This window comes from Spea bombifrons, chromosome 4 (genome assembly GCF_027358695.1).
Source record: "Spea bombifrons isolate aSpeBom1 chromosome 4, aSpeBom1.2.pri, whole genome shotgun sequence".
Taxonomy (NCBI): domain Eukaryota; kingdom Metazoa; phylum Chordata; class Amphibia; order Anura; family Pelobatidae; genus Spea; species Spea bombifrons.
In genome coordinates this window covers 80,774,855-80,801,984 of record NC_071090.1, presented here as the reverse complement: position 1 = coordinate 80,801,984, position 27,130 = coordinate 80,774,855, and the positions used below count along the sequence as shown (strand labels likewise).

The following is a 27,130-nucleotide window of genomic DNA, read 5'->3' as shown; positions in this document are numbered from 1 at the left end:
AACGCTTTATTATTATTATTTTAATAGCATTGCTACTGAGTTGCATTTGTGATAATAGAGTGTACCAAAAGACTCAATTGAAAAGCAGATTAAAAAGAAAATCCAGAAAAAGCACATTATGTCTGATGAGAGTGTTCACGCTTGGGAATAGTGAGCTATCCACTCATATATATCAGCAAGCTTATATATGTTACATTATATCATCAGTGAAGTTATATGAAGCAAAGGGGAGGTTGCTATTATGTGTTCAGGGTCAGGGAGATCCCCATGTTTTGATTTGTTTATTCATCCATAACATTCCTACTCCATATTTCCACGCATGCATTGTTTGGTCAAATTACACAGAGCATCTGTTATATAAACATAACAGGGTCACTGGCTTTATACTGTGTCAGAGAACACGGCATAGTTGTATTCTTAACAGTCCAGTGGGGAATCAATTCCCATTTTGTCATCAATTCACTGACAGGTTCAAGTGATGCTACACCAAGGGTAGTTGTGCCTGTACCCATGCCATTAAATGACTGACATATTTACTGATAAGAGCCACCTTATAGATTTTAATCAGATGCCTCTTATAAGGAAATGGTGTGTGTAGAGAAGCTACTGTACCTGTCTATCAGCAGGCTGTGAGGCAGGCAACTTGAACAAGATAACTGTTCCTAATCATATTGCAATAAAGGCAAATAAGCCCCAGAGGAGAACCTTGGAATATCTACACTAAACTTGAAAACTAAAACATTTGTAGCATGAATGGAATCGGAGCAGCAGGAATAAAGACAAGAATAGGGTAACCTAAGTGAATATAATTACCATATGATCTACCATCGATCTATCTGTCCTAGGGTTGCAACTCGCTCTGGTGGGAATGTTAGTGCCTGAGTGTCTGGGTGTATGATACTGTGAGTGTCTAGTATGTTAGTGTGGGTGTCTGTGTGTGTTTAGTGTGAGTTTTATTACATACCACCCTTCTTTTCCCTTCCCTCTTTTTTCTCCTTTTCTTTCTTGCGTCTCTATCACCTCCTCTCATTCCTCCCTTCTCCGTTCTCACTCTTTTCTTGTGCTACCTTCTTTCTCTTTTCTCTTCTTCAGCTATTCTTTATTTTCTCTCCCTCTTTTCTCTCACTTATCTTTATTTTTTTTCTCCTTTCTCCGCAATTGTTTTGGCTATAATATATATTATATATATAAACCAGATATAATGACCATACCCCTGACACAGCACTTCAAAGATTTTCCAGGAAGTGGCTCAGCAAAAGATGGCCACCTTAATCTGTCCCTCTCTGACCTCTTTCTTCTATTCCTTATGGGAGGTACAGGGAGTAGGGTTTGCCACACACTGTGTCAGTATGCACAATTTAAGTGCATTTTTAAGTGGATTTTAATGCATGTTGATGTTTTTGAACCCATAAAACGACGGATATTTATCTATTGCTCTTGTACTGCGAAAAAAGCAGTTACAAGATATAACATGAAGTGATTGGTGCAAATGAAAGTTCTTTCTCCTTGTAGGTAAAACAAATCCACATTCTACTTCAAACCCGGCCCATATATATAGCTAGCCCTCTCCTCATGTATGAGAATATCCATGTACTTGCCTCTGCCCCTTTTTATTGAATAGGTCTGAAGTACTAGCCATGTCTTGTATTTTGATTTATAGTTACTTTGGTGTAAGAATGGGGTAGCTGGTTTCTGGGATGAGGTGAATATCATAATCTTAAAGGAAAATAAAATATTATTAAATGTATTAAGTACAGAAGGAATATGTTTGTATTGCAGTTCACAGAAGGTTACAGGTTATTCTCCCTAAACTCATGCATTTATAGGTCTCGTGTGTTATATTAGAAGTACCTAGAAAATAGTAGGTATACAATTTCTTACATTTAACACACCATCTTCAGTGTCTTTAGGTGAGGCTCATTTGCAGGCAGCTGCAGTGTGAGCTGCCATGCCCTGCCTTGCCATTGACCTCCAACCTGATTTGAAAGAGCCATCCTCTTTCAGAGTGAGAAGTTATTCATTTTCTGTAATAGCTCTATTTCAAGCCTTCTTCCAGCGATAGACAATTGCAAAAATGGGACGGTTTAGCAATATTGACAACTGTTCATATAGAACAACACCATATCCATTTTAGTCCTGATCAAAGTGAAGGAGGAAGGAAAAAAGAAAGTTGGCGTTTAATGATGCTTCCTGATGTGTACCATTTGTGGAAAACATTAATAGCAGACACTTATATTGGATGGGGTGCATTAGCCTCCCGATTGCAAGCGGTTTTAGAAAAGGACCAACTGATTCCTTATAAACGCTGCAAGACTAATATAGGTCTAATATAGGTCTAATTGATGTTCTGCCAAACAAATTTAAAGATGTGACCACTTTGTAGAAACAAAAAGTATAAAATATTATTAAGTCTATAAGTGTTTTTTATATATATATTTCTCAGGTAAATAATAATGCACAAATTGGATTGTAGAAGCAAGAGCATATTGAAATCCTGCCCAATGTTAAAGGAGCAGTTTAAGAGAACATGCCACATTTATCACAGCTTCACAGACAAGTTATTGAGCTGTCTATGAAAAACAGAGCCAAAACAGGAAGGCTTTCAACACACAGCAGTGGTTGAGGTCCTTGATTGATAGAGTTGGATGATGCAAAACTGTCTGATGACCTTTCTGAAAAATAAAGTTAAGGAACTCAAGGACTTTATGGCGATCTCTGACCACAGATGAACAGTTATTTTATTGCAGCATAAATTCAGGAAGTACCTTATTGCAAGCTCTGCTATTTCCGAAAGCAAATTGTTATTTACACCAGTGGTAACTGAAAAGCAAGTAACATTTGTTACAAAGAAAGAATCGTCTGTTTATTCTAGAGCCCAGCAGATTTGGATAATTATTCCTCTGAATTTGATTACACTATAGCATTCTCTGCAATATATCTACTAAATGATAGGTTTGTTGACAATGGCATTAGAAAAAGAGTTTTTTCCACTTAGGTGCCTCTAATTGCTCCGTAACATAGAATGGCTTCTGAAGTTTCTTAGTAAATATGTTATGATTGTAACAGCTATGAAGTTACAGGGTCTCTAGCAGAGTAATTTCTTATGTAACTCTACAAATGCTCTTGAGCTATAAGCCTCATAATTTTCAAAAGGGGCATCTGATTAGCGAAAGGAAGATTGCTGAGAATCATAGGAATTGTAGGTCCTAGCAACTGGAGAGCACTCCTGGGGTTACGCTCAGCCTATAAACTTCTGAATATTGTTTTTTTTTTAAAGCCGAGAAGAGAGAGAGAGAGGGCGCCGAGTGGTTTTATCTTACCAAGTTGTCAGTACCCGCTCGGCGCCCCTCTCTCTCTCCTCTGTGAGCCCTCTAGCTCGGCCTCGGTGCCGGCTTGTAATGTTGAATGCCGGAAGATTACGTCATTTCCGGCGCTCAGCATTACAAGCCGGCACCGAGACCGAGCAGGGAGACTCACCGCAGGACTGCTGAAAGGTAAGTACGGGGGGCGGCAGGGAGAGGAAGGGTAGATAATGGGGGGGGCGGCATTTTAAACTTCGCCCCAGGCGGCATTTTGTCTTGGGCCGGCCCTGCACACACAGTCCACTTACTCAAATAATCCAGGATTTCCTAGATGCTACAAGCACCACTTATATCACCCATGCTGTTGGATGGTAAGCCACAGTTCTTTATTTTTAATATCCATTATTAATGCATCTGTAATTAAAAACATCAGTTGTACCATTGGGGGCTCTAGTCTGTCAACTCACAATCGAAAAAGAACAATTTACAGGTTATAAAAAATGCTTTCATATATATTATCAATGTCCTTTAAATAGAGATTTTCTACTGAAGGTGTCTCACATGTATTTCATTTTATGTATGTTGTGGTATACCTACAAACCCAATTGATTTCATATTTAATGCAACTGAATTACTCATTTAGACCAACAATCACTGGATGTTTAAACATGCATATGCCTAAAGACAATAGTAAATGAGACAATCCATTAATGTCAATACTATCCAAAAGGCATTGTATGCCCTTGGACAGCTCAATCTATATCCATGGAGAAGGTTTGCTTTATCGAAACACAGAATTGTTCTTTGACTCACGTATATTACAATGTGAGTGCAGGAAATCCACAGCTCATACAGCCACCTCTTTCATCATTTACAGCCAAATAAAACAAGACGTTTAAATATAGAATGTCACAATTGCATCCTGGATCCTGTCTGAGGTCAGATCCATGCATACCTCTAAACAACATGTTTAGCCATGAAAACTCCCTCACCTAACCCAAGAATGAACCCATTTATAATAGACTGGCACTGGTTGCCGGCTGTTTTAAAGGAAGGATCTGACCACAACTGATGTTGCTGTCCAGAACTCATTAGGAAATACGGAGATAAATAATGATAGTAGCACTTTCTAATAGCCTTATTAGTTTCTGAGAAGGTTCATCCTCCTTTGCATTTCTCTTGGACATATCAACAAAATCCCTAGCTTCCAGACTTTTCTGTCTTATTGTTCTAAAACAGACGTAAATGTCGGTGTAAAATAATTTATTTAGCAATCTCATCAACATGTACACAGTTAAGAGTGTATTGCTTTATAGTAAATCCAGAGAATTGTGCAGTGTTTTAGAAATATGATTTTTTTTTTGTGCAATCTGAACAAGCCTTGTTGTTTGCACTGCCAAGAAGTGCAATATACATTGCTATGTGGCATAGAGTTATGTTTCTGCTAGATTATGAACACAGTCAATTGAACTTGTTCTCATATTGTTTTGCTGATAGTAACATAACGAGCATGGGTTTCCCTAACACACTGATTACGTTATCTAATAGTAAGCAAGCTTTGTGAAGCAAGTGAAGTGTGTGCCTCCAATCTATCCAATCACTTAGGCCTGGGCTTTGGAGGAAACATCCATCACCAGGTTTTAAACATATGGTGCATCAGCAATCTCAGACCGACCGATAATGTAAAAGCTGCATGCCTGTGAAATATGAAATTGTTGTCCACATAATTACAGGAGTGTGATTAGGTTGCTAGCTTACATGAGGTATCAAGCACAATATATATATATATATATATGTAATGGTTTTAGTGTTAATACTAGATGTTTTCAACACCGGTCAGATTTTAAAACACAAGCTTTAACTGAGCTAAACAAATTGTATCCTAAACATTTATGGGGATATGTGGCTATCCAGTTGTTAATGTTGTAAATGGCTGTTGTATCTGCAAACAATTTTTAATAGAATATCTTCATAGGCGTAAAGAGGCCCTTTATCAGCGATCATCACTTCCAATGGCACATTGTGTTAGTAAATCTATGTTTAAGCTTAAGAGGCTAATTGATCATTAGAAACCCTTTTGCAATTATGTTATACAGCTAGAAATGTTCTTGTTTTCCACCAATACAACTAAGTGACCCCAAACCTTTGAACCGTAGTGTATATACCTGATATTATCTTTTTTTGGTGTTGATATACAGCACTGTACATATATTTTATGCAGAAATGAAAAGTGTAGTGAAGAAATAGTGTAAAGTAAGAATACTTAAAAAAATAAACGTTAGATTATTTTTATGATTTAACAAAAAGCAAACTGAGTAAACAAAAAAAAACATTTTAATCAAATCAGAAATTAGTGTGCCCACCACCCTTTGCCTTCAAGACAGCATAAATTCTTCAAGGTACACTTGCACAAAGTCAGGGTTTATAGTTAAACAATTAAACCAAGCAAGTGCTAATGATCATCAATTTAATATGTGTTTCCAGATGTTCTATCCAATGTATTTTGAAGAAACACAAACAAAAGCACAAATGGGATATGTTGAGGACCACAGACATAGTAGTCAGCCAGCAGTGTCATCAGCTCAGCATTGGCAGAAAACAGTGGGACTCTGGTGCACCCATTTACTGGTAGGAAGTCTGGTAAAAAGACCAAGCGACTCAACTATTCATGAAAACACAGGAAATATTGAAGCAGGTGCACTTGACTGATGAGTCAAAGTTTAAAATATTTAACTAACAAAAAGCATCAAAGGGCTGGAGAGTGGTACAAGAATAAGTGTTTGCAGGCAACAGTGAAGCGTGGTGGTGGTTCCTTGTACATCTAGGGCAGCATTTCTCCAAATGGAGTTGGGAATGTGGACAGAATTGATGGTCTTCTCAATGCTGAGAAGTACAGGCAGACACTTATCCATTATGCAATACCAATGCATATTCCAATGTATTCTGCAGCATGACAACAACCCCAAACATACAGGCAAAATGATGGAAGTGATGGCATGAACCACACCGAACCCTGATCTCAACATCATTTAAGCTATCAGAAGCAACTGAGGCTGCCTTAATCCACAGAAGAACTGTGGTTAGTTCTTCAGGATGTTTGGAACAACCTGCCTGTCGAGTTTCCTAAACAAAGAAATGATGTGGTTTTGTGAAAGCATTTTTCCTTTACAGCATTTTTTTAATACACAAAATAGGACAGTAGAGCTCCATACAACTAAGTAACTGTTGTCAGCTAATGGGATCTCCAGCAATGTGATAAATAGAGTTCATGTTCAGATCTGGAGACCTTCTCTCCTAAAGGCTCTCCATTTCTTATATTTCACCACTTAATAGAATGTTGCACATGTATCAAAAAAATATTTGGGCAAATATCTTGTTTTGTTTTTGGACAATGAATTTTGTTTCCTATCCCTTCTGTTCGGATGAAATTCGAGGACTTTTTAAATTTGTTGTCACTCCCCCTTATTCACTCTCTTCCACTCTCTCTCTTAATGTCTCCCTAGTTTCTCCGCCAACCGCTTCTGTGTCCTTACCTCTTTTTCCATAGATGCGTCTTGTCTTGCCTCTTTTTTTCTTTGATTCTTCTGTCTACTTTCTTGGTCTACTTCTCCCTGCTATCCGCAATATCATTCAGGCCTCCTGGAGTGCTTCTACAAAAAGTCAGAGCCTCTGCGCATACCCTCTCTCCCGATGGGATGAATGAGGGAGAGGCTGTCCCCATGGGGCCCCCCATGGCTCCACTCTTTTGCAGAATCGCTCCAGGATGCCAGGTTAACAGAGTTGATATTGGACCAAGAAATAAGACAGAAGAACAAGAAGATGCAAGAAAAGGAAGACAGGGACACGGAAGTGGTTGGCGGAGAAGGTAGGAAGACATTGAAAGAGAGCATCAGAGAGTGTGAGGGAAAGTGTGAGAGAATGAGAGTTAGTGTGAGAACATGAGAGAGAGTGTGAGAAAGCCTGAGTGTGAGAGAGCATGAGTGAAAGTGAAAAAACAAAAAACTAAATTTGGAACTCTCTGCTTCGTTTTCACTTATTTTGTTTGGAGTCCCTCTTCGTTATCAGAAAATTGGACGAATCAACAGAATTGGCTAATTTCTTTAAAATTAACATTCATACAAACCCGAATGCACAAAGTTACTTATAAGTAAATAACAAATCCAAAAAAACAATAAAACAGAAAATAATAATATACAACTGATACAGGAACAGTTCAGGAATCCGAAAAACATATTATAATATAGGAAACTGATGTCTCATTTTTTGTTATTTAGAGAATATTTAAGCCATGACAATATGGATTCTTTACAGCCCAGTCCACTTCTTTCCACCATTTCACTGAATTGGGTGCTCTGTTATAATATTACTTCTGCCCATTTGCAGCAGTTGCATCTAACAGAGTTTAAATAATAGAAAAAAAGCCTATTGTTGCTAAATGTAATTAGGTTTGTTGAGGAACCTCATGCCGCGTACAGTACATCCCTACTTTGCAGAACATTCATATCTGGGATCACTTTGTTTTATGTTTAACTACATTGCTTCTTTGAAAACACAGATAAAAGCCAGAACCCACTTAAGTTACGTAACTGTACAAAAATAGAGTTGTTTTTTTAGTGAACATAAAGATTTATTGATCGTCATTGTTAATATTTGCCTCTCTATCCTGGTACAATGTAAACCCCAGCCAGCACTTCTGTCTTCAGAGACAGAAAGGGAGCAGTTGTGAAGAAGAATCAATAAAATCCAAAAAGCACAATTCTCTAAAAAGGAGTGTATAGTTCCCTTCTATGGTTCTTTTCTTTCATTTTTTATATTATTGCAGCATGGAAGAGACAGAGAGAAGAAGAAATTAAACATGCAATGGATGACACGTACTCCCTAGATGAGAGCTAATGGCAGGGCTTATATATTAACATTTACAGAACTGGCTTCATTATTATGGCTAAAATTGGCAATTAATAATTTTACATTATGGTGATATATTTCATATTGCAAGGGCTAACTTGCATATAATTGTACAAGTACTTACTGAAATATTATTCTGTTACTATAATTTTTTCTAATATTCTGCTTTTACAATGATTAATCTAGCAGCTGGTCGATACAATGGGACAAGTGTCATGTTCACTGTGGGCACTGCCAAACTGGAAAATTTCAGATGTTCATACTAATAGTATATCTCTATCATTGCATTCACTAAGCACTTCGTTTTCAGACAAGAGCTAAAGAACTAAAAAATGGAATTGTTGGGAGAAGTGGAGTTGAGTGCACAACATTTTTTTCAGAACATTTATTCACATTTTTTTCAGAACATTTATTCACGCTGAGTCTCCACTTGGTACAGGACTACAACTGTGGAAATGTGTTGCCAGTGTTTCTTCATTGTACTTGGCAGCGTCCCATCAAGTCAGGCCTTAAGAATGTTAAGTAGACTACCAAAATGATAATTATATGGCAGGACTGAACTGGGCATGATGGAGTGGCCCTGGCACTCTAAGGCCAGTGGCTATCTGATGACGTAAGTGTGGCCAATGACTGGATATGCCTGAAGCACGCGACACTTTTATGCTCTGGCCACACGCTGCAGTAAATGTGAGGTGCTGTAGGTCAACAAGAAATTCTGCTCAAAGCTGTAATTAAAATATGTGGCCCAGAAAGATAGACATTTTTGTGGCAGATAAGAACCATTTGACCACACAGTCTGTCCATTTTTCCTGTTGTAAAGTAAAATTAGATTTTCCTTACATTACATCTAAGCCTATGTGCCTCTAGTTTTAGACTATGGCCTCTTGTTCTAACATTTCTCTCTCTCCCTCAATCATCCACACTATACATATCGAGATCCCTTAGTCATTGCTGATTAATTTCATCCTGCAAACCACATCCTGTTTTTGAAGCACTTCTAATATACACTCACTGGCCACTTTATTAGGTATACCTTGCTAGTACCGGGTTGGGCATACACATACAAATACACACTGCTCTGCATATGCACACACTGTCACATACAGTCAAATACATGTTATATTATATCAATTATTAGGAAGACTTGGGAACCATGTTGCTTTCAGGTTTAATAATACCTTATAAGATACATACAGTCAGTATCAGAAGCAGTTTCTGGGACTTAACCTCTCTATTAACAGACCTGAGAAGTTTCAGAGAATTAACCCCTCGCTTACCAGACATAAGCAGTTTCAGAGAATTAACCCCTCTCTTACCAGACATGAGCAGTTTCAGGGAATTAACATAGTTAAATACACAAACAGTGGGTTTCTCACCTGGTGCTAGCTGCAGCATACACTGAGCTCCTTCTGAAGGATGGACTCAGGAGAGGCTTCTAACCTCTCAGCCAATCACAATAGTTGAGAAGTCCTTCACTCAGAACACTTTTCCCGGAGTGAGGCTGCCCGGGACATGATGTCTCATTTCGGGACTGTTCAGGGCAATCCGGAAAATGTGATTACGCTACTGTACACAATACTCCAGATAAGATCTGACCAGCGATCTGTAAAGTGGCAGGACCACTTTCTTCTTTCTGCTAGTAATGCCGCAAATGTTTCTAATGCCCGGGTGTTTAAACACTTCATCGGATGATGATCGGATGGCTCTACAATATTTTTAATACAGTGATTACAGCACTAAGTAGCATATAAAGCTTGCAGTACCCCTAGTTAGTTAACATTAGAGGTATGGGACCTGGTTGATGTGATGCCAAGACTTAACACAACAGAAAAGCCTTGCAAGAGCCAAAATAATATTGTTCTTATTGTACATAGATTTATACACCACCAACGTTTGCAGCGCTGTACAAAGGAACATAAGTTGGCATTTTAGCTGGCTGACTCTAGAGCTCCACTCTTGAAAATCCAGGCCAAGCTAGTCACTGTGAATCTGAAGCCAACCCTCATCCAGCTATACTTACTATTTATGTATTGTTTTGAGGCTTTGGAGAGTTTTTGTTGATTTAAATTCCTTACCAGCTTATGGACAAATACGTTGACAGAAATGGTTATTAATATTGTAAAGGCCACATTGTGTCTTTCTTTCATATGCTATGTTATAACCCCGTTCTAAGGTACATATTTATAAAGAGCAGCTATCAAGAACATAAATAATGAGCATATAATCACAAGATTTTACCTGTATTTTATACAGGAGGTTACATTAAAATAGTAAAGTAAAGCAATCACATAGAATTGCCTGTGCAAAAAGGGTTAAATATATTTTGTACTCATAAAAATATACTTTCTAAACACATTTTTTTCATAGCACATACTTCAATGTTCTTAACAAAAGTGTTTCACTTGACCTTTCCTTTGTTTGAAAACAACAGGAGGCTGTAAAGTGAAAAAAATGCCACTCTGGTAAAGAATTTTCTAGAAAGGACTGTGAACATAACAGGATATATCGGAAAAAAGGATTTAAACCTAAACTCCTTTATAAAATGAAAAATAGCAAAAGACACTTAGACACCTGTGTATAGTTTTACAACTTTTTCTACTTTAGCTTGCCACACATTGGCGTAAGCACTGAACTATCTGTTGGGTGTTATATATGCTTATATTCATTTGTGATATTATAAAATAAAAACAAAAAAAATAATTTTCAGCCCCTGAGGAAGTTGTTAGTTATCAATGAAACACGTAGGGCATTGATTTTATGATTGTTTTGGACACTGATCAAGCACTTTATAGAAGCACCTTGACTTTACTACGTGGTGGATGTATGCGAGGTTCCTGTCTTAGATTCTGGTGGACACCTTCTGACGGCTGGTGAAACATCTTCATCCCCTGTTTAAAGTGATGGTTTGCCGGTAACCTGCATATTTTCTGCATTATTTCAATTTATTGCCAGGTTATTCTGTTCCCTATTTGTTCTTGTGCTCCTGCTCCCTTTTTTGAACTCTCGGCTACATGACCCTCGGCTTGTTATATGGACCTGTTATTCTTTGCTGCCTGCCCCGAACCCGGACAGGGTTATACAGTATAATACATTGGTAGAATAAGTGCAGTGATAATAGGTACCATTGTCTACAGTAATTTGGATTGACATACTATAGGTATGGATACATTAAGACATGGGGTCCCTCCCCTGAAGAGCTTACAGTCTAAGTTGTAGTAGGGAGTGGGAGAGCATACAGATACAGTGGGTGAAGGAAATAAGCTGAGTACATGTATATAAAGCAGGCAGGGTCCTCCAGGAAGTTTATATAATATTTCAATTCAATATTGTTTAAGAGAAAGTTAGAAAGAATTTGCATAAAATGCCCTGGCTATGCCTTTGGAGGCTGCAAAATATAAATCTAAACAAGTTAGAAATGTAACATAAAGTAAAAAGTGACAAATAACAAGTGATTGATGTTTTCAGTGCTGGGTTCAAGTATCATTTTAGTTCATATGTAATAAAGGCAATTTATGTTCCAGAGTTATGCGAGCTAGATAAAAGATAAAGTACATTTAATCAAATTGAGCTGGAATGCTGGTAAAACCTGGCCTGGATCATGAGGAGGGAGGAGTGCAAACCAGAACCACCGCAGAAAGCAGATGCTTTCTCCAATAAAATAAGCTAGGTCCATTTTAACTGGGGTCTGCCTTCTCTACAGGTCACCACCCAGGAGAGGGCTGGCACCTTTTTGGCTCAGGAGGCAGGCAAAGTCAAGTGGCCCTATCAGTCTCTCGTAACCCCCTTCGGTCATATATACACCAACACACATACATACACACTCATGCTACATATGTACACTAACACACAGTCAGACGCACATTTACACTTATACATTCATGCTAACATACATGTTTACACATATACACTTATGCTAAAACACACGTACACACTCATGTTCAAACACACACACAAACACACTCATACTAACGCATGCACATTTACACATGACGATACATTGCCTCTTCCTTTTTTGGAACTGCCTCTCCACTCAAATAAAATTTTAAGTAATTAATTCATAGCATTTGATTTGAATCTTACCGCAGATAAGAACCATTAGGCCATCTAGTCTGCCCATGTTTTTTCTTATGTAAAGAACTTCATCAGCCCTTGATTTTGTCTGAGGTTAAAAATAGCTTGATATCTAAACTTCTGACCCTCTAGTTTTAGATTATGAACTCAAGTTCTAACATTACTCTTCTGTAGTTTGTTAAATACGTTTAAGTGTTTAAATGTTTCTATCACATCTCCCCTTTCTTTCTTCCTTCCTCCAAGATATACATATTGAGCTCTCATTCACCATATTGAGAGCCCTCCTCTTAGTGCTCTCCAATATGTTAAATTCCTTCTGGAAATTGGCTCTCCAGAACTTCAGTTTTGGTTTTGAAGAAATGTTCAATGAGAAGGGCTACATACTTTACAAACACTTAGAAGGGGAAACAGTCATTATTAAATTAACGGAACAGAACATGTATTTCCTGTTCCATTGCTCTTATAACCATTTAATCCTTATAAAACATCTTAGATTAGTGATGGTTTTTTTGGATACTACAGCTGCTGTGGACAATAATGTCCATGCTACACAGCCGGTTAAGCAAAGCTGGCAGATCATATGATCTCAAATCCCAGTAGTCGAGTGCCAAAGGTTAGGCAATTACGGATATATATTATTGTTCACAATAAAAAAAAATCAAGCGATGTGAAAGGCAAATCCCAAACCTTTTTTTGTAAATAGAAAGAAGTAGCACATTACAGTAAGTCTCTTCCTCTAAGACATTTTCTTGTGGTAAGTCTTGGTGGAATAATATCCTTTCTTGCTTCAAAGGAGGCCAGGGTGGCGCCTTTACAATTTAATTTTGTGTAAAAATACACACCAAATCTGATTTCTACTACATTAAGCAGTTCTTTGGTAAAATGCACAGAGGAGACAGTAGAATAAAATGTACTAAGACTCAGCAAGCTTACTTCCCTTTAAACTTCACCTGGAACGCTTGAGAATGTACCATAAAAACAATTTCAATCGAGTAGATGAAAGATGATTTAATAATAAGACTAAGCCACACGTTAAATGCTAAAATATAAATGGATTTCTGTTCTCTTACGAGAAATAAGTGCAATGTGAAACTCAAAATATCGGTCTGGCTTTGAAAGCGAAAATAGTATTTAAAAAATTAAAAATGGTCCAGAGAATAGGAAGTCTGGAATCCCCATTTAGATGGACTAAACAATAGATCAATTAGGACTGTAAATACAATTCAAGAAATATCTAAAAGATACTTCTGATGGCGGAAGTTAATCAACATAAAGAACTCAGCGGGTCTAATGACAGGCTTAGCACACATCTAAGGCTACATTATATTACTGAAGACAAATTCAGGGACACAGATGTGGAGTAAGAAGGACTTGCATGCATAATCATTATATGAAAAAAATTGTATGAATAACTTCATCATGACAAATATGAATATAGAGTAATTTGAATACTCCGGGTTCCTAGATGGGGGATGGGGGTAGGCCAAAGGCAACCCAGAAGACCTCCCCTATTGGAAAACTTTATGTTAGGGTTCCTAAGATGAATACTTTTTATTTATTTGAATTATTTTTTTTTCATTTGACGGATCAGCTCCTCTCAATTAGTCAATTGCTAAACACTGGGGAAACTGGAAAGTTCCAGAAAGCTGGTAGTAAGGACTTGGCTGCAATTGAAAAGTGCAATAAAGAAAAAAACGGATGCGTATGTTTCTGCACCCCTTTCTCTCCACAAATCTCCATTTTTACACAGATATCATGTGCCATTTAATGAAAAACTCATGTTGTAAAAGAACGCCTCTTTTGGCAACTGATTTGTTGTGTCCCCCTGCACAAATTGTCTTAATTTTTTTTGCTAGAAAATGGAGAGCTGACAATTTATTGACCTTCAAGTCATGGTGTTCCTGCAATAGAGTCTTATTCTTAAAATAATGTAAATTAAGACAATGCAATGGAAAATGTGAGACCATTAATGGTCAGGCCTAAGTAAACCAGCATGAACACCAATACATTTTTGATAGAAACAAAACATTTCAGCAGAAGGAAATCATGAGTTGTTTTTAACTTACTTTGCAGTGTATTTTCTTTAATTAGCTGCAACTCTATGGATTCAGAGGGCTCGATTTTTGAAGAAGGCAGAGGGCAGCCATTATCTGTAACCGACACTGGCTGCGTGATAATTATGGTTTGTCTCAAAGATTCCAGTTTTGATTTAACTTCTGCCAGTAGAACAGCTTGCATTGCCTCTGTTACCTTGATATACGATTGAAACATAGTTCTAATCATTTGAAAATGTACACTGAATAAAGCAATACTGATGCCACACGGCGAGTGCCACTGTGACATGTAAATGGCTCTTACCTGTACAGACTGATCTTTCCATGATGAAACTATTTTCATTACGGATACATTCTCTGCATCAGGAAAATTAGAACCATTTCTGTCTAAAGAAAAATACACGCAACATATGTTTAGTTTTAAAGTAAATAGCTTTAATAATTAATGAGAAGTTACATAAGTGGAGATTTTAATTAGATGCATTTATAAAATATTCACATTTTAATCAAGAGCGGAGCGGGGATAAAAAATAAGGCCCAGCTGATTAATGACACATATGCTGCTGCCCTCAGGATACATGGAGACGCATGCTACATTTTACATAGCAGTCACGTGTATCCAGCAGGTGAACGCATACTAATGCATTGGACCGGCTGCATGAAAGGCAATAATGGTAACTGGGTGGTGCCGCTGTACCTGATGGCTACTAAGGGCCTGCTTCCAATACAATTTATCAAACAATTCAGGTCAAGTGAAATGAAACTGCAGCTCTCCTGCCAACTGTCTGATTAGTAAATGGACCTCTCAATGTTTATCACCCAGTCCTATTCAAAACACATTTAAAGAACAGGAATGCTTAGCAACACAACAAAAAGCGCACGAAAAAGATCCAGCCAGGATAAGTCATTGTCACTCTAGGTATCCAAGAGGTATACACGTTTTAGGTAGTAGCTCATGAGATATATATATATATATATATATATATATATATATATATATATATAATGAAGTCTTTATAGTTACTTCTGTTGCAAATGTGACACCGCTACTTTGGTGTGTAGCAGAAACTCTGTGTTTTGTTGGTGCAGAAGCACAACAAGTATTTTGAAGTAAGAAGCACCTCGTTATATTGTGTAATTTTGTCTTTTTTTAACCACATATCTACTTTTGTGTATACATTATAGAAAATGATGAATCATTTGAATTAGTGAGCCCCCCCACCCCCATTGTGGTTTCTAGTGGGAATAAACTTCATGAGTTATAGTTAAAAATGTGGTTAACTAAGTAAACCAAATTAGTTTTTTGGAATACATAATACATTAAGGAAGGTAATTTGAGCTGTGCACCTTACCATGTATCACTTCAACAGTAAAATTGGCAAGAGAAGAACTGAAATGCTCAGAACTTTTCCATTTGCCACGGACAGACTCCATTTTCTCCTGGCTATAAAGACAAAGACAATGCATCAAACAAACTGTATGTAATTTGTAATCCAAAACATAAGCAAGAAACAAAAATATTTATGCTAGTGAAGAAATTTACAATCTGAAGAAAATGAAACATTATTTTACTTCATGTTCTTGTCTGGTTTGTGCGATCCTGATCTCCCATTCATTCCTAGTTACTTCCAGAGCAGGCAGGCAGGCAGGCTGGCTGGGGGGGGGGTCTTCAAAAAAAGGCTGGTTGTTAAACAACCCTCTCTTAACAGCATGGATGCTCTGGGCAAGGTAAATGGGTAAAGTGGCGAGGGAGTGAGTAAGTGTAAGAGGTTAAGGTAGTTAGAGAGGGAGTGAGTATGTATGTATGTATGAATGTATGTGTGTGTTAGAGTAAGTGCGTATGTGTTAGCGTGTAAGTGTTATTATTATTATTAGAGGTATTAGAGGGACTTTGATAGCATAAGCGTGTATGTGTAAGGGTGCGTATGTTAGCATTAATGCATATGCGTGGGTGTGTTAAAGACAGTATGTGTGTGAGCATGAGTGTGCGAGTTAGTATGTGTATGTTAGTATGCATGAGGGTATGTTTTTGTGTATGTGTGTGTAAATATGTGTGCCATTTGTGACAGTTATTTATGGGGGGGGGGTACAAGAGGCCGATGGGGTCACTTTGCTTTATTTGCATTCCTTTAAGCCCTCCCCCTTATTTTACAGCTGCTAGAACCAGCTTTCACCAATGTTTTTGAGGGGGTAATTCAATGGGAACAGATAGGCAATCTTTTGAAACAGGAAGTTAAGATCATACTGGCATACAAAAAACAATGAGTTTCTGATACCTTAAAGTATTATGTCTGTGCTATCATTAGACACATTACAGGTTATACAGGTTCTAAACACCATATAGAAACGGACTTATGATCTCTTACTTAACCTGATTCAGTTCTTGATTTATGGTAAATCTGAACTACAGTGTTTGGGCAGAAGGAAATTACCTGCTTGCTCGGTTCTTGAATTTTGAAAAGGTTTCCATGTTTAATGATTTATTGACAACAAATAACTTTTGCAGAAAAAAAAGGGTATCCATGTTTATCGTATTGATCCTATGGTTGCCTTGAATTTCTTTCTTAGTGTTTTGTTTCTGTTTAGCAACAGAGTATTTGGTAGAAAGCTCCATTACTTTTTTGGACAATATATTAGTTAAATGTTCTTCAGCTGTATCATTAGTTGCCTTATTCCAACCAGGTAACATGATGCCTACGTGATGATTGCCTGATATCATTCCAAAAGTGACCGATCCTTGAATTTGTGGGATTTCCAAGTGTCTTGTGCAAAAATGGTCAAATTCCTTGTCTACACCCCAAGGCAAGAGGCAAGACAACAGAAGTTTAGAAGCATCCATAACCATGTTCACATCTATTTTTCTTGATGACTGGGTCTTGACTTTCTTAGAGCTTTTAAATTTCTTGTGTCTTTTTATGCCACCACCTTCTTCTCCAGAACGACTTGCAATTTCTTTCAAGGCTGGTTCAGAGACATTCCCTTCAATTTGACACAAGGATCCGGCGGTCTTGTTTCTTTTTAGAGTCAGCGGTCTTTTCTCAGATGAACTCTTGGCTGTTTTTAGGGCATCATAGCTGTGGAACGAGTTGGCTGATTTCAGTCCATTGGCTTGAGAGGTCTGTAAAAGTTCTAGCACTTTTTCCAGATCAAACAAAAGCAAGTGTAGGATAACATTATACATGCATCTGACTGGTATAACTGTGAAGGGCTGGGTGCTGTTACCAGTGTCTTTATTCTGAAAACAAAAGTCAGTGATATTGTTAAAATATTTGGGAAAAAACACCTTTAGTTAGATATACTTATTATATAGTAGAATCCATTTTGTGTGTTTGTACACCTTATGATGTAAGGACATAACCAAGTTCATGTTTGCAACCAGACCACGTAGAGTCAGCTTAGATGTTTCTCAAAGGTTAAAGAATAGTTCATTTTGCTTAATTGAAGAAATAAAGTAACTATAGTTCCTGTCTGGGGGCCTTTGAACTATTTTCAACATGTCACAAGCATATGGCCTACCAGCCCTGGGTCACTAGATCAATTGGGATGTGGTTTAAAGAAAAAGTAGAGTATGTAATAACTGTAAGTTAAGATAACATCGAAAATGTATATTTTCTAAAATAAGGTAGCCATAACAGAATACTTTTCTACACACTCACAATGTGTTTGTATGTATATCAGAAGCACCTCATTATATCATGTAATTTTGTCTTTTTTTTATTCACAGATCTACTTGTGAATATATTCTGGAAAATGATGAATAGTTTGGAGTATTGAGCCCCCCACCCTTGATATTAGAGAGCCCTTACAGAACACTTATACACACTCACAATATGTTTAGTTCTAAGTTGTATTAGAAAAGCTCATTAATATATGAGGAAATATTACCTCATTAAGTTACAATATATTGTAAGAAAGAAGGTTGAAGAGATCAAGTGGCCAAATATTCAGCCGCCCGCATAGCCTACATAGTAGCTAGGGGATAAGCGAAAGGGCAAAAAAAAAAAGAACAAAAAAATGTTAACCAACTTTAATACAAAGTAGTGCAACCATGCAGAGTCTGGTCAGTCTAAGTCTTAATTGGTGGTTTCAATTTCAAGGTTTGTGATTGAACTCCCTTTGGCCTAAAATACCACAGATGACCACTATGCATTATTTTGATCCCTGAAAAAGACTCTTAGTTTTGTTAATCTTAGGTAGATGGGAGACACAGATTAATCTGAATTGGTATGTGATCAATGGAATTGATTTTGTATTGGGCTAAGTACCTTCTGGTATATCAATACTTAAACACACCATACAAATGTCTTCATGCAGTTATATAAATACACACACACACACAGTTAATTCTCATAACGCAGAGAATCATTACCGTGCAAAAAGTGGGGTTTCCAATAATATAATGAGAAACAATTTATTTTAAAGAGTGGTATCTAATGGTTTTACATTTTTTGTGGGTGTCAATAGCATTTCCTCAGTATACTGTAAGCTTCCGGACGGTGATAACATAAGGGTTAACATCAGGTTTGGTGGATATGTTACGTCTGCATTTAGAACAATTGAGCTACTGGTAAAATATATCTCCTTTAACATACAAGCCATATTTCCTTTTTTTTAACAAAAGCAGTTTTAGCCGTAGGAGTTTTACTTGGCTATCTCAGGTCACAGTAGTGGTGGCTTACAGATGCCGGCATGAACACAAATGCTGTGCCATAACCAGCAGAGTTGACAGCCTTCCTGTAAGGGACTAGCTTTCCCCGCAGCTATCACACACAACAGCCAGAAGCCTTCTCCTATTGTGCTGCCTTTGTTTATAGACTTGAAACATAACTGTTCCTAAAAGTCATTTCTTTTAAGATTATTATAGAATGTGCAGAGTGGAATGACTGACACAGAAAAATATCCACTTTATTTCTCTGTCTGATGAAAAACTTGATCCATCTGGTTCTTGTTATCATGTGGCTTCTTTCTCAACTGTAGTTCTTTCTCTTCGTAAGCAAATAACCTTTGGGACTTACTCTGGCCTCCTAAACATGGTGACATGTTTAACAATGACCAAGTAATCCAGGAGTTATTGGACTATAACGCCCATCGCTTTTAGTCAATTTTAGGTAAGTGAACGTGACAGAAGCATTATTCCCTCTAAGGTGAGCAGTTCACTGGGGATCAGTTAGGATGGAACCTGCTATAAGAATACTCTCATGAGGGTCCACAGAAGTTTTTTTTTCCAGAGAGGAAAATCTAATTTCTTATTTCCATCCATTATTGTTTTTTTTTCCCTAAATTTTACCTCCCCTCTTTTATTTATTTTTGGTTATGCTTACGGCAATCTTTTCTTTGATCCTAATTGTCAGCCCAGTTGCCCCAATTGCTTTAAATATACCTGCTGGGGGATTCTTCCTGTGGATAAAATTTCCAGCTTGTACTGGAAGAACAGGTGTTTAAGTCACTGGGCACAAGGCACCTGACAGTGACAAGATAACTTTCTCTGACAAAGAATGACAATAGATGCTTCTGTTTACACATTTCCAAAGCTTTTTTTTCTGTGTTATAGTGAATATAATTTTATCTATGGGTGAATATAAAGGGCCAAAAGGGAATAGGGTGAAAGACTGAAGAGAGATATTTGGCATAGGAAAGAAGAAAAGTGGTGAGAGAAGAAGAAAGGTGAAGAAGTTATAATGATGGAGTGAGTACAATGTATAGCTGAACAAGGGAATAGAAAAATGAAAGGGAAACATTGGTTAAATGAAAGAAAAGTGAATGTAGCCTGAAAAACGGATTAGTTGGGGGTCTTGATGGCTCAGAAGGATAAGTGGATGAGCAAGACAGGAGAAAATATTTAAAACTGCACAATTTGTTTTCAACATTGATTTTCATGTATTGATATTTGGTGGAGCTAATGATCTTAATCTTAAATATTCGGAATATAACCATGTTGTAAAAATGCATTAAACCAGAAAATGTAAATGCTTTTATAACGAAAATGATTAATTTGACATAAAAGAGTAAGTTAAGAGAGTAAGTTCAGCATAAAAACAGTCTTTATATAATATAAAGAGATAGATGAAACTATTAGTTTGATAGATGAAAATGGTGGAAGATATTTTTCATATGCCTGCATATCCATATATGAATTAGAATCATTATAATTATTTAATCATAATAGTGTACACCATTGGTGGCCATTGTCCAAAAGACAAATGCCGGTGGCCTATGGTCAGTGATTTGAACCTTTAGTGTGCATTCCCAATGGGATAAACACATTCACACGTAAGTGCTTAAAAGCATAGCACAAACATAATTTATTGTCCAGTAACTTAATTTACCTGGCTTGATATTGTTCCCTACTCATAATAATCAGCTTTCAAAGGCATCCATCATAATGGCCACACATTACGATTATACATTTGTACTATACTGTTTATATTATACATTTTTATAATCATGCCTCGGGTATACATCGGGTATGAATGGGGCAGCGTAGATGGCCAATCTGGGCCTGACTGAAGTGAGTAGCATGTTTCTTTGTGATTTTTTCTACCTAACCAGCACTAATATCTTCAACTAAAATACGTTTTAGTTTTTATTTAACGGCAGCCTTTACAAAGTACGCACTAAAAGTCCTGCAGCATATTCCATTATTAAACAACGTCACGAAATCAATGGTATTATAAAGGAATAATTATTATTATATTTATAACTTGATGCTGTAAATTGAAATATTGTTCTTCCCTCCCTGAATTGCCGCCACGCACACCGTTTCTGCTACAGATGGCTGTCAATAAGTAAAACCCCTGCGTCCTTAAAATTCACTCGGTGCAGAACAAGAGCAGTGATTGGCAGCACAAATAGAACAGAAAGAAAAAAAAAACATTCTGTCTGCAGCTGATGCACACAATGAACATGTGGATCACAGTTTACAATAGAGAAAACATTACCAAGCTAATGGAATAGGCAATCATTTGACCACCATGCATCTCGGATAGCAGCAGGGCATCCATTTTCGGTTAAGTGTTAGAGTACCTTTTCGCTTTCTTTGACCACTGCGGGGGTAAAACAACCTAGTGTGCGAAACCCACTGACTGGTAATAAATTACTATATTGGATACTTTTTGTTTTCTTTCAGCAATGACTTTACTGAGAATGCCTGCTATCATTACCAATTAAAGTGTAGCTACTTTGGTAGGCTGCATCCAGAAGCATATCCGTGCTTGATTTGAGAATGACTAGGTCAAAAGCCTACACTGACTAGGGTGGTCTTACGTCCCCTCTAACACACAAGTCACATGTAAAAATCCAGACTGCTCAACCCAATTCAGAATATTGTTTTTTGATTGGCTCTATGTAAATGTCTTTTATTAAACAATTTGACCTATACTTTAAGTCAATATTATAACAAGGTTGTGAAAATGTTAAGCATTTTGTAAATATAAAGTAGCCGGTATAACTTCAGGATTTTAATCGCCCTAGTAAATATACATTCGCAGGGCCAGACATTCAGAAGGTGTAACAGTAGTTATGACATCATACCATTGTGTTTATGCCATTGTAATTTATTCTAAGGATGGCATTGTCAAACAGTTTCCTGTCTAAATGAATCGGCTTTAAAAAAAAATCAATAATTGGTGAAACCATATGCAAAGCCAATAGAGACCCTTCTGTCACTGTGTAAAATATCCTGCTAAAAGACCCACACAGAATGTAGGGGCAAAAATAAACTGCTTGAAAAAGATAACCCTGTGAATGTATGTATAAACTCCTCATGACTGTTCTATGGTTATATAGTAATCAGTTTAAGATAAAATAAAGTATAGTTTTTTTATAGTTTCCCATCATTGTTTTTGACCCAAAGCAGACTACTGTGTCAATTATACTGGTTGCCAAGAATATAGGCCAAGAAACAACTTGGCCTATATAACAGACCTATATATTGGTTCCCTCCAGCAATCATACAGCCAACTTACACTGCCACATCACTACCCTCAGTACCTTTCCTCCAATGTATCAATGCATATTATTAGATAAATTGGGTTATTGATAAAGCAGTAAATCTGGAAGAACTTTTTTAGAAGCACTTCAATCTTAAACCAATGGTTGATACAGCCTTGTTGTGAGTGTATTTATGTCACTTTGCTAACTTTGTTCTTTGCAAAATGTCATGTTAATAAGTATTCGCCTCTCTTCCTGATTTCTTCTTTTTTTTTTGCATATTTGTCACATTTCAGATCCTAAAAAAACTAATGTTCATTTTAGCTAAATGATGATTTCATGTATAGAAGGAAAAAGATATCCAACTCTACCTGGCCCTATGTGAAAAAGTAACTGCCCCCTTAGTTACTAAATCAAACAATTAACCAAATTTAATTTGGGTTCAATTCACAAGACACACCCAGGTATGATCACTGCCAGCCCTGTTGAATCTAAACATCAATTAAACAGAACCTGTCTTCCAAAGTGAAGTAGGCTAAAAGTCTCAAAAAGCAGCAAATTGATGACGTAGAGAGTGGGAGAGTTGCAAGGCGAAAACCACTCCTGACCACAAAGGAAGCAAAGGCTGGTCTCACATTTGCCAAAAAAAATCTTGATGACCCCCAAGACTTTTGCGATAATATTCTGTGGACCACTGGCGTCGCTACAGGGGGGCAAGGGGGGCAATTTCCCCCCCTAGGTTAATCCTTGCCCCCCCTGTTGCCCCCCTGCCGGATTTGGAATAAAGTCGCAATGCGACTTTAAATCCCGTCTTTTTTTAAAATTTATTTAATTTTTTTTTATGCGGAGGAGAGAGAGGGTGCGGCCCGTGTAAGATTGGCAGCCAGGGCAACCGATCTTACGCGGGCCGCACCTCGAGCCCTGCTACTTACCTGTGGGAGGGTCTTCTGTACTGCATAGAGGAAGCGGAACCTAGCAGAGTTCACGTGACATCACATGACTCTGCTCCAGTCCCGCTTCCTCTGTGCAGTACCAGAGAACGCAGAGGGAGGCCGCGCCCTCTGCTGAAGTCTGTGAGCGGCATCGAGGAGCTGCAGTGCAGGTAAGGGGGTGGGGAGGGTGTTTGAATGAGTATGCGTGATTGAGGGAATGAATCTGTGAATGAATGACTATATGAATGAATGAGTGTGTGTGTGATAGCATGGATGTGTAAGTGCTGGAACCTATGCATGATGGGACTGTGATTGCTGTCAGCAATCACACTCCTATCATGCCAAGTCAGCCAGTACATGCTGAAACCTAGCTAGCTGCCCCCTTGTGTATTGATGCTGCCAGCAGTATGGGGTCTACACATCACTTACAGCCACCCTGTACCAGCATGTACTGGCTGACCTGGCATGATAGGAGTGTGATTGCTAACAGCAATCACAGCAAGCACAGTCCTATCATGCCTAGGTACCAGCATTTACTTGTTACCTGGGTATGATAGGAGTGTGATTGCTGTGTGGGCAGTGTGGATGCCAGGGCTGGCTTTGGGGTATGCAACCTGTGATCTATGCCTGTAATTTAGGGGGTTTTAAATATACCTTTTAATGATGTGTTTTTATGTGAATTCCAATTGATCTATACCAGCAAAGCTGGGTTTTTGCATTATTCTGTACATCCATATCTATATATTTCCATACATTATTTATGTATACCTGCAAATACAGTGTTTGTATGTCTTATTCAGTTGATTAATACCTGCAATGCTGTTTCCATGTATTTATTTGATCTATACCTGTGATGCTACGTTTCATATACTATTGTATACCTGCAAATACAGGATTTGTATGTCTGATTCTGTTTATTTGATATATACCTTCAGTGCTGAGATCACAAGTGAATTTCAGTTGATCTATACATGCAAAGCTTGGTTTGTGTGTTAACGTGTTGATCTATACCTGCTATCGGCAACTGGGGCTAATATTAATGTATATGGTCAGCAGGGGCATCAATACACAAGGGGCAAAAACACTAAGGGGAGTATAAACGACAATGCAGTGTGAAAAATCCATCCTAATGTAGACGTCTGTGACGTAGATTGTGTCCTGCTGTTTGTGTGTTTTTGGTTATCAGTGTAGAAGAGCCTGTCCTCGGGTGTGTGTGTATAGGTGTTGGTGTGGCAGAGCCTGTCCCGGTGTGTGTTCAGTTGTCAGTGTGGCAGAGCCTGTCCTAGGGTGTGTGTTTGGGTGTCAGTGTGTCAGAGCCTGTCCTGGTGTGTGTGTGTGTTTGGATGTGGGTGTGGCAGAGCCTGTCCGGATGTGTGTGGGTGTCTGTGTGGCAGAGCCTGTCCTGGTGTGTGTATCTGGGTGTCGGTGTGACAGAGCACGTGTTGGTGTGTGTGTTTGGTCATCTGTTTCCTGGCACTTAACTTACAGTAGGAATTATTTAATTTATATTTATCCAGAGATAAAATGCCCTCATGAAGTTGTAGTGACTTCAGGGGACAAAACGTTCAATGTCCTGAAATAATTTAGTGGAAAAGTTATTTATTGTGTTATAATATTTATTTCAAGGATTAGTCGCACTCAATTGTGGCTTCAGGCTTCCCATGTTGAATGATCAAGTATTATTTTAGCCCAATAACAAAAGTATAATTCCATGGCACATTACTTTTGGAAATTATGAATGCCTCCCCAGTTTGACTGTGGTATCTTGTGTGCCCCCCCAATATATTGTTTCTAGAGTCGCCACTGCTGTGGACTGATTAGTCAAAAGTGGAACTTTTTGGAAGACATGGGACCCTGCTACATCTGACATAAAGCTAACACAGTATACCAAAAATCATACTGGTGGTAGTGCTGCTTTAGGACCCAGGCAACTTTCCACAATTGATGGAACTATAAATTCTCTCTCTAATTCTTTCTAACAGAAAGTCTGGCCATCAGTTCATGACTGCAGTTGCATAATACAGCAGGACCATGATCCATGTCACAAGCAGGTCCACCTCTGAATTGCTCAAAAGAAATAAAATGAAGGTAACCCTCCAATGTTGCTAAATTAGAACAATCTTGCCAAGAAGCGTGAGAAAATATTCCTCCACAGCGATGTAAAAGACTCTTTGCCATTTATAGCAAACATTTGATATACGTTTTGATTAACTCTTTACCTTCAATAAATGAAATGATCATTAAAACACTGCATTTTGTGTTTACTCACTTGGTCTTTGTCTTATACTGAAATTAGTTGGATGATCTCAAAAATTTAAATGTGAAAAGGGCAAAAATAGAAGGAATCAGGAAGGGGACAAATACTTTTTCACAGCCCAGTAGTTGTATAAAAATTTTGTATATATCACAGTCGGGGAGAGTGGAATCCACTGTCTGACATAAACACTTGCTGAGAATAGCTGTACTGTGATAAAAAATATTATCTTTGTAGTTCTGTGTTTCAGGCAAGAGGGGAATCTTCAGTATTCCTCAGCCAGCCGTGTTCTAGTTGTCTCAGTTGCCCAATGCAAATACTCATCTTCTCTCTCGAGCTTTATTTTTTTGGGTTGCATAGCTTTATCACCTCTCTGTGTATGACAGACCTCTTTATCAGTCTGGCAGGTCGGAAGGAGACATCATATATCATATCCTATACAGTGCACTAGAACATATATTAATGAATGTCTGTCAATGGGAAAATCCTAGTAAATGAATGCAGTCACACACAAAAAAAGAAATATGTAACAAAATTCAACAATATATAGTCATGTATCATTTATGCAGAAAAAAATTGTAACAAAGGCAGAAATACATATTCCTTAATACTAGAAGGCTCTGCCATTGTATATACACCAGGGTGTATGTTTCAATATGTTTTTCTAATTAATACTCCTACCATCTACCCAGTTTCACAAGCACATTCTCTAGGGGACTTTCTTCAATTTTTCCAAATCCTGTCATTTTGTCCCTTAGATAAAATGGCTTCATAAGTATTTATTTTTTGTTCTTTTAACCTTCTTTTAATCCTGAAAAGTAATCTTTCCATTAAGTTGGTACATGCAAAGTTATCAATCTAAAATGAATTGGTGCAATTGCAAAGATCACTTTGTGGACATGTGCCCCTTATGATTCACTCCCTATCTCAAATTGGCTTTGCACATTCAACGAATATGGAAACTACTAACTAGACTAACTAGTACAAATTTTACTGTTGTTTATTCCTCTTTATAACTATATAATTATAGGCCTACATTTCTCTAAATACTCCATTTTGCTCCTAGCAAAATGTACCTCCTTTAAATGTATACATTCCATAATTCATGGATCACACATTATTAATTATGTTCCTATAAGACTTTTTTTGTGTCTGCTATGGTAAGAATATCCTTTTCAACACACGGGACTAATGACAAAACAAACCAGGCTACTCCTAAGGATCCTATCATATTTTTGCACGCTTTAATATATATATACTGTATACTCCTATAGTGCCTGGCAAGATGTTTGGATAGGAAAGCTACCTACATTAACAACTATTAAAAATAGAGCATAGATCAAGTAATGAGACTAACTACAACAAGAGGTCATCATTTGACCTTAGAGACTGGGGAATGTAAAGGAATAGTATATGCATAGAATAGCCTTACAATAGGGTATATTAGTCTCATAAAACGAGAACATTAAAGAGCACTTAGAAAACAAATATCTGTCCTCAGCAGCAATTTTTTTTCGGAATTTCATTATTCAAGCATTGGCCATGAGATTTTTTAGCTACTAAACCCCATGCCTTTCCATGAACAAGCACACGATCCTGTCTAGCAAGCACACGATCCTGTCTAGCAAGCACACTATCCTGTCTAGCAAGCACACGATCCTGTCTAGCAATCCTAAGCTTAGC

At 37.6% G+C, this 27,130-nt stretch overlaps 1 protein-coding gene across 2 annotated transcripts in view; it reads right to left on the bottom strand.

Moving 5' to 3' along the window:
* WDR72 (WD repeat domain 72) overlaps positions 1-27,130 on the bottom strand; it is a 92,163-nt gene that overhangs the window by 16,168 nt on the left and 48,865 nt on the right. For both annotated transcript variants that reach the window (XM_053462519.1, XM_053462520.1), the window contains exons 15-18: positions 16,765-17,567; positions 15,685-15,776; positions 14,637-14,719; positions 14,345-14,528 (exon numbers count right to left, since the gene is read on the bottom strand). In XM_053462519.1, the coding sequence (XP_053318494.1) occupies positions 14,345-14,528; positions 14,637-14,719; positions 15,685-15,776; positions 16,765-17,567 (1,162 nt within the window). The remainder of the gene's footprint in view (positions 1-14,344; positions 14,529-14,636; positions 14,720-15,684; positions 15,777-16,764; positions 17,568-27,130) is intronic.